At 33.8% G+C, this 13,707-nt stretch overlaps 1 protein-coding gene across 1 annotated transcript in view; it reads left to right on the top strand.

Moving 5' to 3' along the window:
* MALRD1 (MAM and LDL receptor class A domain containing 1) overlaps positions 1–13,447 on the top strand; it is an 837,423-nt gene extending 823,976 nt beyond the window's left edge. The window contains 2 exon segments of the mRNA XM_066386561.1: positions 10,174–10,249; positions 13,129–13,447. Coding sequence (XP_066242658.1) covers positions 10,174–10,249; positions 13,129–13,209 — 157 coding nt within the window. The 3' untranslated portion in view covers positions 13,210–13,447.
* Positions 13,448–13,707: the final 260 nt, after the last annotated feature.

Below are 13,707 nucleotides of genomic sequence, written 5' to 3'. Positions count from 1 at the left end.
TAAATAAAATAAAAATATTTTAAAAAAAAAAAAAAGAAGCCTTTTGGATTTCTGTAAAGGAAGAATATGTGGCAATATCTAAAAAAGCCTTGAACATTTTACTACAATTTTCAACATCTTATTTATGTGAATTAGGATTTTCTACCCTCAACACAATTAAGAGTAAAAAGAGAGAAATTCTTCAATGTATTGATGAGGAAATGAGAGTTTGCCTTTCAAATATATGTCCAAACATTGAAGAAATCACCAGGATACATCAGGTTCATGTTTCTCATAAACATAAGAATGAAAAAACAACACATTCGCGTTGGGACCTGCCGAATTTACTAAATTTTACTAAAAAAATGTATCTATATATATAAAAAGATAACATTTTGGTTTTTTTATCTTATAACCCCTCTATTTCACAAATTCTAAAAAGCATAACTCCAAAAATGTAACATAAAAATGTTTTTTAATGTCAGAATAAATTTAATTTTGTCATTTATTTCATTTAATTACCATAAAAGCACGCCTGGACTTTATGTTTTTTTCTTTAATATTTGACTTAATTACTATCATATATTTCCCAGAAATTTGTATATAGTGAACCGACAATTATTTGTAGGATTTTAAATGTGCCCAACTTCAAAAAGTTTGAGAACCACTGGCCTAGACTATGGTAACAGGATGCATAATTTATAAATTAAGTCTGCTCTCCTCAGTTGGAGAAGATGTAATTCTAAGCACCTGATTTCTTTCATTTTGAAAGTGTGACTTATGTAACTGATTGTCCTGCTTAAATTTGAATTAATGAATCTTAAAAGCAAATTTGTATCCTACATTTAATAACTATAAAGACTCTCATGATACCCATTTCATGTGCTGTCCATCTTGTTTCTTCTGGTTCCACTCTATTTTCCAGTTCTCACAGTCCCTTTCTCTAACTTCTTATCTACTTTTTATTTATTTTACAGTCTTTTATTATGCTTATCTTTACACAGTGTCATAAGTCTTTTCTTATTTAAAACAGAAAAAATAGTGTCTAAATTTTAAAATGTGTGAGAACTCTGCTTAAAAACAGTCTACTCAAACAGATTAAAATTTAAACTGGAAATGATCAGAGACAAGTCTTAAAATAAAACTTGTCTCAAGTTTTGAGAAAAGAAATATGGGATGTGTGAATTATGCGCCACTGACTTAGGAAGTACTGTGCACCAATCTATTACTACAAGTTCAAAATGAACAACAAAACACCTCGTTTTCTAAATTCTAAAATCAGGAAATAAAAAGAAAAAAGAGGAAACACTCATTAATTTTTATGATGAGACTGAGCAAAACAATTATGATTACCTTAGTCAAGAAACAAATATTTCTAACCTGACCATGCCCTGAGGTTGCTGGCCTGAGCACGGGCTCATCTGGTTTGAGTAAGGCTCACCAGCTTGAACCCAAGGTCACTGGCTTGAGCAAGGGGTCACTCACTCTGCTGTACCCACCCCGTTAAGGCACATATGAGAAAGCAATCAATGAACAACTAAGGTGCCACAACAAAGAATTGATGCTTCTCATCTCTCTCCCTTCCTGTCTGTCTGTCCCTATCTATCCCTCTCTCTGTCTTTCTGTCTCTGTCACAAAAATATAAAAGAAACAAAATTTCTAAAAAGATCTCTTCTTGACAGAGACAAATATGTTTAATAGATATTAAAATTAGATATAAGTAAAAGTGGAAACCTAGACATATTTTATTTTTATTAGGATTCTATAATACATTTTACTATTATCTGAAAGATTAGCACACTCATAAGGGCTTCATACAAAGTGTTAGTAGTAGAAACACTTGGAAAACCCCTAATTGAAGAATTTAAATTGACAGAGGTAGAAATGGGGAGAGAAGAATAGATATTTCTTTTCTGGGACACCCAAATTCACCATTAATCAGGCTAAGCAAAATTTAACTTAATAGGCATGATGCTCAGAATAAATGAATTCTATTTTCACGAATGAAATGCTTATATTTCATGATTTAGATAGGTCCTTTTTAAAAATATATGTTACATGTCCTTTTCCCCCAATAGTAACAAAAAAGAATACTTCATAGCCTGAAATTTATTTCAAGATCCTGATATTTATACACTAGAATTTCATGCCTCTCATTTTTTCAGAGATATGTATAATATATTGTATGAATGACACAGAACTTTTTTTTTCAAATATTATGAAATGAGTTATTTGTACCAAATTATTTTTTTTCCAATAAAATGACTTTTTCAGTTTCTATGTAATGGGAAGCGATGGAAGGGCTATCCCTATTTCTATTCTACTCTGCTCATCTTCAGGGAAGCCACCAAGCTACTCCTCTGACTAACACAACTGGTTGAAAATAGAATGAAATTTTACAGAAAAATGGTGGGATCTTGATAACATTATATGAAGTGAAATAAGTAAATCAGAAAAAACCAGGAACTGCATTATTCCATACGTAGGTGGGACATAAAAGTGAAACTAAGAGACATTGATAAGAGTGTGGTGGTTACGGGGGGAGGGGGAAAGGTAGAGGGAAAGGGGGAGGGGGAGGGGCACAAAGAAAACTAGATAGAAGGTGACAGAGGACAATCTGACTTTGGGTGATGGGTATGCAACATAATTGAACGACAAGATAACCTGGACATGTTATCTTTGAATATATGTATCCTGATTTATTGATGTCGCCCCATTAAAAAAATAAAATTATTTAAAAAAAAAAAGAAAGAAAATAGAATGAAATGAGGTAGAAGGCAAAAGTTAGCTCCTGGCCCACTTAAAGTCTTTTGCTAGGTGGAACAGAAAGCTAAGTACAAATGTAGCTCAAAGATAACAATAGCTAAAATGGATGTCTTTTTCCCTGGATACTGATCAAGTATATTGTTGGGAATGGCAATGAGGAAACAGAGTAGAGAGCAGGTTAGTATTCTGTTTTATCATTAAGCCTTCAGACTATATGCATTCATGAAATTGTTCTTTCTATAAACACTCAGTTAATTCCTACTACACTAGGTACTCCATTGGGTACTGAGATAGAGAGAAGAGAAAACCAGATAAAAATCCTCGTATAGTATATACTGGGGGAAGAATTTCAGATATGAAAAAGGCATTAACTAAATGATTAAAAAGGTACTTGCTAGCTTTAAATTAATAAATCTATTTTTAAAAAATTATAAAGTACAGCTTGACCGGTGGTGGCAGTTAGATAAATGTTGACACAGAATGCTGAAGTCCTCGTTTCAACCCTGGGATTGCCAGCTTGAGCACGGGGTCACTGGCTTGAAAGTAGGATCATCAACATAATCTCAAGGTCACTGACTTGAGCCAATGTCACTGGCTTGGGCAAGGGGTAATTGGCTTAGCTTGAGCACCCCTCCACCACTGTCAAGGCATGGATGACAAGCACTCAATGAACAACTAAAGTGAAACAACTACAAGTTCATGCTTCTCATCTTTTTCCTCCCTCCCTCTCTCTTTCTTTCAAAATCAGTAAAATAAATTAAAATATGCAAAGTACTGTAGTAATTATTATTACAAATTTTGATACTTATTTTTGTTATCCTAACATCACTTCATTAATCCCAGGTTTTGGAGTCAAGCTTAGAACTTCAAAAGGAGATATAAAAGACAAAAAGAGGAAAGAATAAGAAAATAAGGTAGAGAGAATAGCACTCAAATATTAGTGGATATCTAGTTGTGGTAGGTATTTTATAAATATATAATTTAACCCAAAAGCCAGAAATCCCATGTCTACCACCCTCCCAAAGAAGTTCTAGAGGCAGGAGCTATATATATATTAATCAACCTTGTAAGTCTAGGACCTGACTCAGTACTTAGTATATAGTATGTATCCTAGAAATGTTGTATAAATTTAAATAAATATGAAAGTTGTTAAATAACATAATCAACATTCTGTCATTATACCTTTTAACACAGGACAGTCATTTTTTTGGATCTTAAAATATTCTTTAGCATTTAGAAACAACATATAGAAATCATCTTATTAGTGGAAGCATGAGAGCAATTCTTTTCTACACACACATGCCCAGAAAATATCTTTTGGTAAAAATTATGTTTATTCCTTTAAATCACCTTCATTGTTGCATTATAATTACCCCAATTTTAGATAGTGTAATAAGAAAACTTAACTAGAGCAATTAGACAAGAAAAAATAAATAAATAAAAGATATCCAAATTGGAAAGGTACAAGTAAAGTTATCTCTATTTATAAATGATATAATTGTGTATATATAGAAAATCTCAGCCTTGGCCAGTTGGCTCAGCAGTAGAGCATCGGCCTGGATTGTGGAAGTCCTGGGATCAATTTCTGGTCAGGGCACACAGGAGAAGAGATCATCTGATCATCTCCTTCTCCAACCCTCCCCCTTCTCTCTTTCTCTCTTTCTGACCCCTTCCCACAGCCATGGCTCAAATGATTCAAGCAAAGTTGACCCTGGAAACTGAGGATGGCTCCATGGCCTCATCTCAGGCACTAAAATAGCTCATTTACCGAGCAACAGAACAGCAACCACAAATGGGCAAAGCATTGCCCTGGTGGAGGGCCTGCTAGTGTATCCTGGTAGGGGCACATGTGGGAGTCTGGTTCTCTGCCTTCCCACCTCTCACTTAATAAAATAAAAAAGAAAAGAGAAAATAAAGAAAATCTCAAAGAATCTACAAGAAAGTTATTGGAGCTAATAAATCACTCAGCAATGTTGCAATATACAAGATCAAACCACAAAAATCAGTTGTGCTCCTAAATATCAGCAACAAAAAGATCAGGAAAATAAATTAAGAAAGCAATCATATATGACAATACCATCTAAAAGAATATAATACCAGTGAATTTAACCAGGCAGGTGAAAGATTTCTACACTTAAAACTACAAAGTGTTACTTAATGAAATTACAGAAAACCTAAATAAATGGAAAAACATTTCAAGTTTATGGATAGGAAGACAATATTATTAAGCTGTCAATGCTATCTAAAGCAATCAATACAGCGCATTCCCTATTAAAACTCCAACAGCCTTTTTGCAGAAATGTAAAACTGATTCTTAAATTCACGTTGAAATGCAAGGGTACTTAAGAACCAAAACAATCTTGATAAAGGACAAAGTTGGAGAACTCATACTTCCTGATTTCAAAACTTACCATATAGCTACAGCAAACTAAATAGTGAGATATTAGCATGTGAATGGACTAGATCAGGGGAGGTCAACCTTTTTATACCTACCGCCCACTTTTGTACCTCTGTTAGTAGTAAAATTTTCTAACCACCCACCGGTTCCACAGTAATAGTGATTTATAAAGTAGGGAAGTAACTTTACTTTATAAAATTTATAAAGCAGAGTTACAGGAAGTTAAAGTATATAATAATAATTACTTACCAAGTACTTTATGTCAGATTTTAGCTGTTTGGCAGAATAAATCTTTATAAAACAACTTACTATAGTTAAATCTATCTTTTTATTTATACTTTGGTTGCTCTGCTACCACCCACCATGAAAGCTGGAACGCCCACTAGTGGGTGGTAGGGAACAGGTTGACTACCACTGGACTAGATCAATGGAATAGAATTGATCATCTAAATATAAACCCATATATTTATAACCAATTGATTTTTGACATGAGTACCTAGTACATTCAGTAGGGACAGAACAGTCTCTTGAATAAATAGTGCTGGGATAACTTGAATTTTCACATGCAAAAGAATGAAGTTGGCCCCCTATCACACAACATGCTCAAAAATTAACTCAAAATGGGTCAAAGACCTAAATATAAGAGTTAAAACCATAAAACATATAGAAGAAAATATAGGAAAAAATCTTCATGATCAGGATTTGGCAATGCATTCTTAGACACGTATGACACCCATAGCAGAAGAACAAAAGAAACAGTTACTAAATTCTTCATGCATCAAAGGACATTATCAAGAAAGTAAGAAGATAACCTACCCAACATTTGAAATTATGTACCTAGTAAGAGTAAAATACCCAGAATACATGAAAACTCCTTAACTCAATAACAGAAACCAACAATCCAATTAAAAAGATAAGCAGACTTGAACAGACTTTTCTTCAAAGAAGATTAAAAATGGCCAATACTAAAGTTGTTAGTCATTAAGAAAATGCAACTCAAAACTACAATCAAATACCACTTCACACTTGTTAGGATGGCAATAATAGTGAAAACAATAACAGAAACAGTGTTTGTGAAAATGAGAATAGAAAGCCTCATATATTATTGGTTGAAATGTAAAACAGTGCAGCTGCTATGGAAAACTGCTTGATGCTTCCTCATAAAGCTAAAATAGAATTACCATATGAACCAACAATTCTACTCCTAGTTATAGATGCAAAAGAACAGAAATAGGGACTCAGATATTTACATGCCAACGTTCATAGCAGATTATTTACAATAGCCAAAAGATGCAACTAACTCAGGTGTCCATTATCAGAAGTACAAATACACAAGATATATCAGATGAACAATATGGATGAACTTTGAAAGCATTATGTTAAATGAAATAAACCAGACAAAAAAAGATAAAATTGTATGATTCTACTCATATGAAGTATCTAGAATAGGTAAATTCAGAGACAGAAAATAAATTAGATGTTATAGGGACTGGAAGGAGAAAATGGAGAATTATTTTTTAATGGCTAGAGAGTTAGTATTTGTGGTGATGAAAATATTTTGGAAATGCATAGTGATGATGGTTGCATAACACTGTGAATGTAATGAATGCCATTGAATTGTACATAAAAAATTATTAAAATGTCAAATTTTATGTTATTTTAACACAGTTCCCAAAACTAATAATTAATTAAATTAATGAAATCAATATTACCTAAACCTTTAATTATATATTTTGAATGAATGAATTGTATAGTATGTAAATTACAAATCAATAAGTCAGTTAAGATACTATCTATAAAATAAATAAAATAAACATTTACCTCAAAGTTGTATTTACTGTATTCAACATAGATAAGTTTTTTGTTTTATTATTTTTAGTTTTCTTCATTGCTCATTTACAATAATTTCAGGTATCTGTTATAAACCCTTCCATATTTTTAATTAATACTATAGTGAATTCTTTTAGATGTATACATATTCTTACTAAATAAATTGGGAATTCCCATTAGGATTAGCCTATTTCTGCACTGACATATCTCTCTGTATGCCACTCAGAATTTTACTTTATACAGTATCGGCATGTATTGAATGTAGCAAGAGCATAAATAATTTAAGTGAATGCATAAATTACAGGTGGAAAACGATGTGATCCATGCAGTTTCTTTCCTTTTACTTGAATCTTCTAAGTCAATTCCTTGATGATACCTAGAGGTGGTTTAAATTCTTTGAAACCTCAACTCTTTCTGTACCATCTGTCTTGTCTATCTACAAATAAATAAGTTAAACATAGCATTTTTTAGCCTAATGCAGGCTTACCATTGCACCATACAGTATTAGAACTAGCAGAAAACTTTATAATAAAAAACATTTTATCTTCCTCATATAAAAAGAATCCATCATTTTAAGTAAAATTGCTTATGTTTGAATATCAAACTTCAAAAAATTGATGAAGCTAGAAAACTTTATCATTGAATATGAATGCGTAAATATATAAGGTTGACACTAGAAATTCACTGAATGGAAGTATTTATGAGTGGTAGGGAATATTTTATCTCATAAATAGGAAAAGCATTAAGAATTGATTTCAATACTGGGAGACATCTTTTGATCAGGAAAAAATAAAAGTTTGAGATTACTAATAAAATAATTTGAAATAAGAAGAATTAACCATTGCTCACATCCTACTATTCACACTATGACTCTTTCCTTTTCATTACCCTTAAGTAGCTCCCTTCCTTTAAATAGTTACCCAAACTCCAAAGGGTGTCCACTTACATTATTTTTTCATTTTAATAGAAAATTGTTTAAGATGTAAAATCCTTTCAGAAGTAAACTCACTAGCTGAATTAACAGGGCTGGACATTTTACCTGACTTCTGCCTGCTAATCTAGGTCTAGGTCATCTGGGGTCGCAGCAGTCTAAAACAAAAAATAATCATTTCATATCAAGATCTTCTGTGTTGCTTTTGCATCACTTCTATCTAATTGAGAGCCAAGCCTGTTGGTTGCCTGCCTGGTCTTTGGACCATCTGTCCTGTCTAGCCATATGGTTTGGGTTTCCTCCTGATTCCTGATTTCATGCCTGATTTCAGGCAAGATTAATTTTTCTGAGCTGTCGATATCTATGACTGTTCCATCTTTACCTACTCCCTAATTTTCATTTTGTTAGATTCTCCCCACCTCCATGTCAATCTCACGTGTATCAGCTTTTGCTTTGACATTTTGAACATTTCAATACTGCCCTTCACTTCCTACCAAGTCTCAACTTTGAGAGCTGCCCTTCTCATCCTCCAACTTTAACACTTACTGAGCTACCACTCTGAGAATTTAACATTGATGCATCTTGGAGGAAGAAAAGGCAAGGTATCAGACACCACATGTGTGATGTAATTGGAGAAAATCATAAGTATTCAATTAATATTTATTGTCTCATCATTTAAAAGTATTTTATGATGATTGTTTTTTCAAAATATAACCTACAAAAGCTGCTATTGCCCTTTTCATCAATGACCAAATTGTAGACCCAATGAAGGTGAACTGGTAAGGCTATTGAATTTAAGCCAATTGCAAAGATACAGTGGAGGTCAGGAAGCTTAGAAGACACTGAATCCACAGGGAAAAAATACTGCCAGGCCAGATTATGCTATTGAGCTCGCTCTTTATAGAAGAGGACCATGTGGTTGGTTTGGTGGATGAATAAGAGGTAATACCTATGATAGTTTATTGTCAAAAAGCAAATCAGCAAAAACATCCTGTTTTCCTACCTTTGCTTTTAGAATTTAAAAGAATATTGTTGACAAATTTATTGTTGTTATACTCTGATTAGGCAAAAGTATTTTTAAATATATTTTTCTTCAGTTTCCCTAAAGACACTGGCAATCATTCTGGAACTAGTCTTTTATTCTCCATTATATGTATATATGTGTGTGCACATGTGTTTTTCTGTTCCTGTGATGTGCAATTTTTCTTTATCAGTTGTGAGCAATTATTCCAGGGCTTGTTGTCTTCTGATAAGTCTATTGACTCTTGAGTAATTAAAGTATAAGCAGAAAATGATCTTTTAGGAGCCCAGGGAATCTGAGTAAATGATGCAGATTTAGACCAATATGTGAGATTATCAAGGACATGTTTCTTCATGATTCATATAATGAAACGTTAACATAAAGAACTCATCAAAAGAGCCATATTTAAATGTTCTGTTTAAAATATTGAAGACTGTAGAGCCATAAATCTATAAGACAGACATTGTCATGGAAAATAGTCATTGGGCTGTGAGGGCGTGGTGCTTTTGAAGGCTCAGAGACTTTAGGGTGACCTTTCCTTATAACCAATAACCAGTTTGGCTTTATATTTTATTATTCTTCCTAATTTTGTATGCTTATAGTATTTAAGTAATTTTTTTTTTACAGGGACAGAGAGAGAGTCAGAGAGAGGGATAGATAGGGACAGACAGATGGGAACAGAGAGAGATGAGAAGCATCAATCATCAGTTTTTTGTTGCGACACCTTTAGTTGTTCATTCATTGCTATCTCATATGTGCCTTGACTGAGGGCTACAGCAGACTGAGTAACCCCTTGCTTGAGCCAGCAAAACCTTGGGTCCAAGCTGGTGAGCTTTTTGCTCAAACCAGATGAGCCCACGCTCAAGCTGACGACGTCAGGCTCTCGAACCTGGGTCCTCCGCATCCCACTCCAAAGCTCCGTCCACTGCACCACTGCCTGGTCAGGCTTAAGTAATATTTTAATAAATCAATTTTAAGACCAACTTATGCCATTTTTACCTTTGCCTGAGTTTATTTGGATATATTCAGAGGTCAAATAATATTTACTTTTCAAAATGTAGTTAGTTGCTTTGGTGTCTGTCCTCCATAAAAGTCTTTACTTATGGTAATAAACTCCTAAAAGTAAGTACTCTGGCAAGACAATGTGTCTCTCAAAGATTTCTACTAGATAATAGCCTAAAAATGTACTGTAGTATAATTCAATAATTTATCTCTCTCTTTCTCTTTTGTGGTCCTGTGTATTTTAAGGAAAACTAAAGGAAGTGATAATTGTGCATTTGTTAATCCAGTTTATGGGAACTGGAGCAATGCAGAGAAATCAGAGGTAAGAAGTAATGGTAAACTGTACTGTTTCAGAAGCAGAAACACCCACACCCACAGTGTTGTTTGAACATGCTTTCAGTAGGAGGAATGTTCTTGTGGAGTGATTCCATTTGAGGGCGGAAAGAAGTTTCCGACTCTCTAAATGTGTTATGAGAATTTTCCAGTGCAGGACAGTTTCAATCTGCTTGTAAAATCAGTTACACTGTTAAATGGCTTTGTGGTCACTGTTTATACTCAAAGAACTGGCAAATCTGGAAAATATCTGTTTAACCCACAGAGTGTTAGTTAGCTACTCCCAGTCATACTCATTGAATATTCATATTTTATTGTCAAAAAAAAGGGAGGATAGTGTTCTGTGTTTCCTCCTAATGTCAGTGAGGACAGTGAGGACCTTTACCCAAAAACTCAGAAGACAAAAAAGGAAAAATACATCATCTATCCTTCTTGACCCTTTTTAAAAAGACTACTCCTTACCAGCATAATAACAAGTGGGCTAGAGAGAAAATGGCAAGTAAAATCTCTCTCACCCTTTTCCTAAGTAGGTAATATGAGCCATTCATTTGGGTATAAAGTGGAATTAGCCATGACACATTGCTTTCTCTCTATGTATGCTTCCTTATGTCTAATTTTAGAAATATTATTATGAAATTCTTTCTCTTGTCAAAGTGAGCATATAAAAGTTTTAATTTTCCCCAATTTTTTAAAATAAAAATAGCCTATGAGCAACTGTAACCGTTATTAAAAATGAGCACCATTGGGTGTCTAGTGGTTTAGAGGAGAGGCTGAAGTCTAACACAACCCTTGACTTTTTCCTGTTTTCATCAATAACAATATCATGCATGTTTTTAGTATTGCTTTGGTGGGTGTGAAAACAAGAAGTAAGATATTTCTCAGAGTACAGAGATTATTAATTTGTATGATTTGTCAAGTCAATCAAGACATTGAGTAAAAGTGAAATGTAGTCCTATTTAATGGTTAATAAATAAATAAATAAATGCATATTTAAGAGACCGAATGTATCTTTTGGACAAAGTAGAAAGGTATAACACACGCCTATTTTAATTTTTACTAAAAAAAAATTAATCTTTTTTATCATTAGCTTCATTTAACTTTTAATATCTAAAGACTACACATGATGTAGGGATTAAAATGTAATGTTTTAAGTTTGGCATTTTTAATTTTAACATCTGATAAACTTGCAATGATTAAATATATGCTAGGAAGGCATTGTGCGTGCTTTACATTTACTGAGAAGACGGCCTCTCCGGGGCACAAGACCCACCAGACCTACTTTTCCAAGTGTTTGCTGCCAGCTGCTCTACTGTGGATGCACAGGGCAGTGCAACTGACAACTCTAAAAAATCTTGGAAGCAATTTTCTTCTATTTTCTAGTAAATATTCTAATGAAACAAATCCTTCTTTCACATTCCTTTTCCTTCCGTTAAGAAAGGCTAGGGAAGAAATCCTCTAATTGCTCTTGACCTTTGTTGCTATTTTGATTTCTATTGTTTCAGAAATAAATGCCTTTGTATTAAACTAAGTGTATATTCTCTGACATTACAACAGAGAAACAGACTTCTCCAAAATACTCTTCTATACACGCAGAGAGAATTCTCATATTCTGATTCAGAAATTGAGATAATGGTATAATGAACTGCTATGTACCCATCAGCCAAATTCCACAATTGTCAATCTGTGGTCATTCTTGTTTCACTTCTACTGCCTCCCATTTCCATCACCCACCAGAGTGGTGGTGGAGTTTTTTCAAATAGACTCTATTTTCTTTAGAGAAGTTTTAGGTTTGCAGCAAGACTGTGCATACTGTACAGAGAGCTCCCATATATCCCTGCCAACCCCACACATAGCCTCTTCCATTATCAACGTCCTGCACCAGAGTGCTATTTGTTACAATTGATGAACCTATATTAATATGTCATTATCACCCAGTGTCCATAGTTTATAGTAAGGTTCACTTTTAGTGTCAACCAGAATGTTTTTAAGTAGATCCCAACTATCATTTAATTTCACCTGTAAAGACTTTAGTTATACTTTTAAAAAATATAATTATAGTATCTTACCTAAATATTTAACATTGATCCTGACCTGTGATGGCACAGTGAATAGAGCATTGACCTGGAATGCTGAGGACCCAGATTTGAAACCCCAAAGTTTCCAGCTTGAGCATGAGCTCACCAGCTTGAGCACGGGATAGCCGGCTTGAGTATGGAATCATAGCCATGACCCCATGGTCACTGGCTTGAGCAAGGGGTCACTCGCTCTGCTGTAGGCCTCCGGTCTTGGTACATATAAAAAAGCAATCAATGAACAACTAGGATTCTGCAACGAAAAATTGATGCTTCTCATCTCTCTCCTTTCCTGTCTGTATACTCCTATCTGTCCCTCTCCCTGTCTCTGTCACACACACAAAAAAAGAAATAAAGTCGTTTGCCCTATAAAATGTTCAACATTTTAGATTTTCTAATATATACTGCAAGATATAGTTGTCCCAACTGAAAGCTATTGGTTGTTCTTATTATATTTTTTATTTTCTTTTGTTTAACCTAACTAAAATAAATTACAGCAGACTTAGAGAAAGCAGCACCATAAAAAGTAGTGGTCAAGATACTGACAATTGCATTCCCCCATCCCACCAGAGGTAAGGATGAGGCAGTGGCTTCTAAGCACAGAAGACAGGCGCACACCAAGACTAGGCTTGTGTCAGAGATGCAGGCAGTGTAGACTGGGAGAGCTGGAGGAAGAATTGGGGATACTAGACCCAGTAGAAATTCATTAAGAACGTGCTACATTCTGCATAATCTGAAAAGAAGTCTCTTATTTTAATCCCTAAAATCCTAACCTCTTTAATGTGTTTTTCCGTAGAGTTCTATGTACTCCTTCTCAAATCCGTTATATGGCACAACGTCAGAAAGCCTGCAGACCATATCTAATCACCTCAAATAGAACCATCAAGATCAAGTATCATCTAGTATGTGCGGTATATAGCAAACTTCAATCTGTCAAATCTGGTAGAAATTCATGTTATGTAATAGTAAAAATAGAAGGGATTCAGATTACTACTGTAATTATTACATTTAAGAATAAACATTCTTACTGAATAGATTAAATGTTTTCATGGAATCTGAGTCAGAACATTGTCATTATTGTACAACTGAATATTTCAATAAAATGTTCTACTTAAGTTTCTTGTTTATCTTTGATTTTACCAAGGTTATTTCTTTATTTCCCCCCAAGGTTATTTTTAAAATAATGAAACAAATTGTCTCAGATCCTGAATAAGAAGAAGTTTTAAAATGCTTACTTACATGCACAGAGTGCAGAAACAAAGGTGAACTATCTTAGTATTATATAAACTTGCAGAAAGAAGATGATAGTAATCCTAATCAACCTAACTATGAGTACAATTTATTTCTGAATTTTGGAGAAAAAGTGATAAAGTAT

The sequence above is a fragment of the Saccopteryx leptura genome, chromosome 5 (genome assembly GCF_036850995.1).
Source record: "Saccopteryx leptura isolate mSacLep1 chromosome 5, mSacLep1_pri_phased_curated, whole genome shotgun sequence".
NCBI classification, from domain to species: Eukaryota; Metazoa; Chordata; class Mammalia; order Chiroptera; family Emballonuridae; genus Saccopteryx; species Saccopteryx leptura.
The sequence above is the reverse complement of the archived record's forward strand: the minus strand, read 5'-3'. Positions and strand labels throughout refer to the sequence as shown.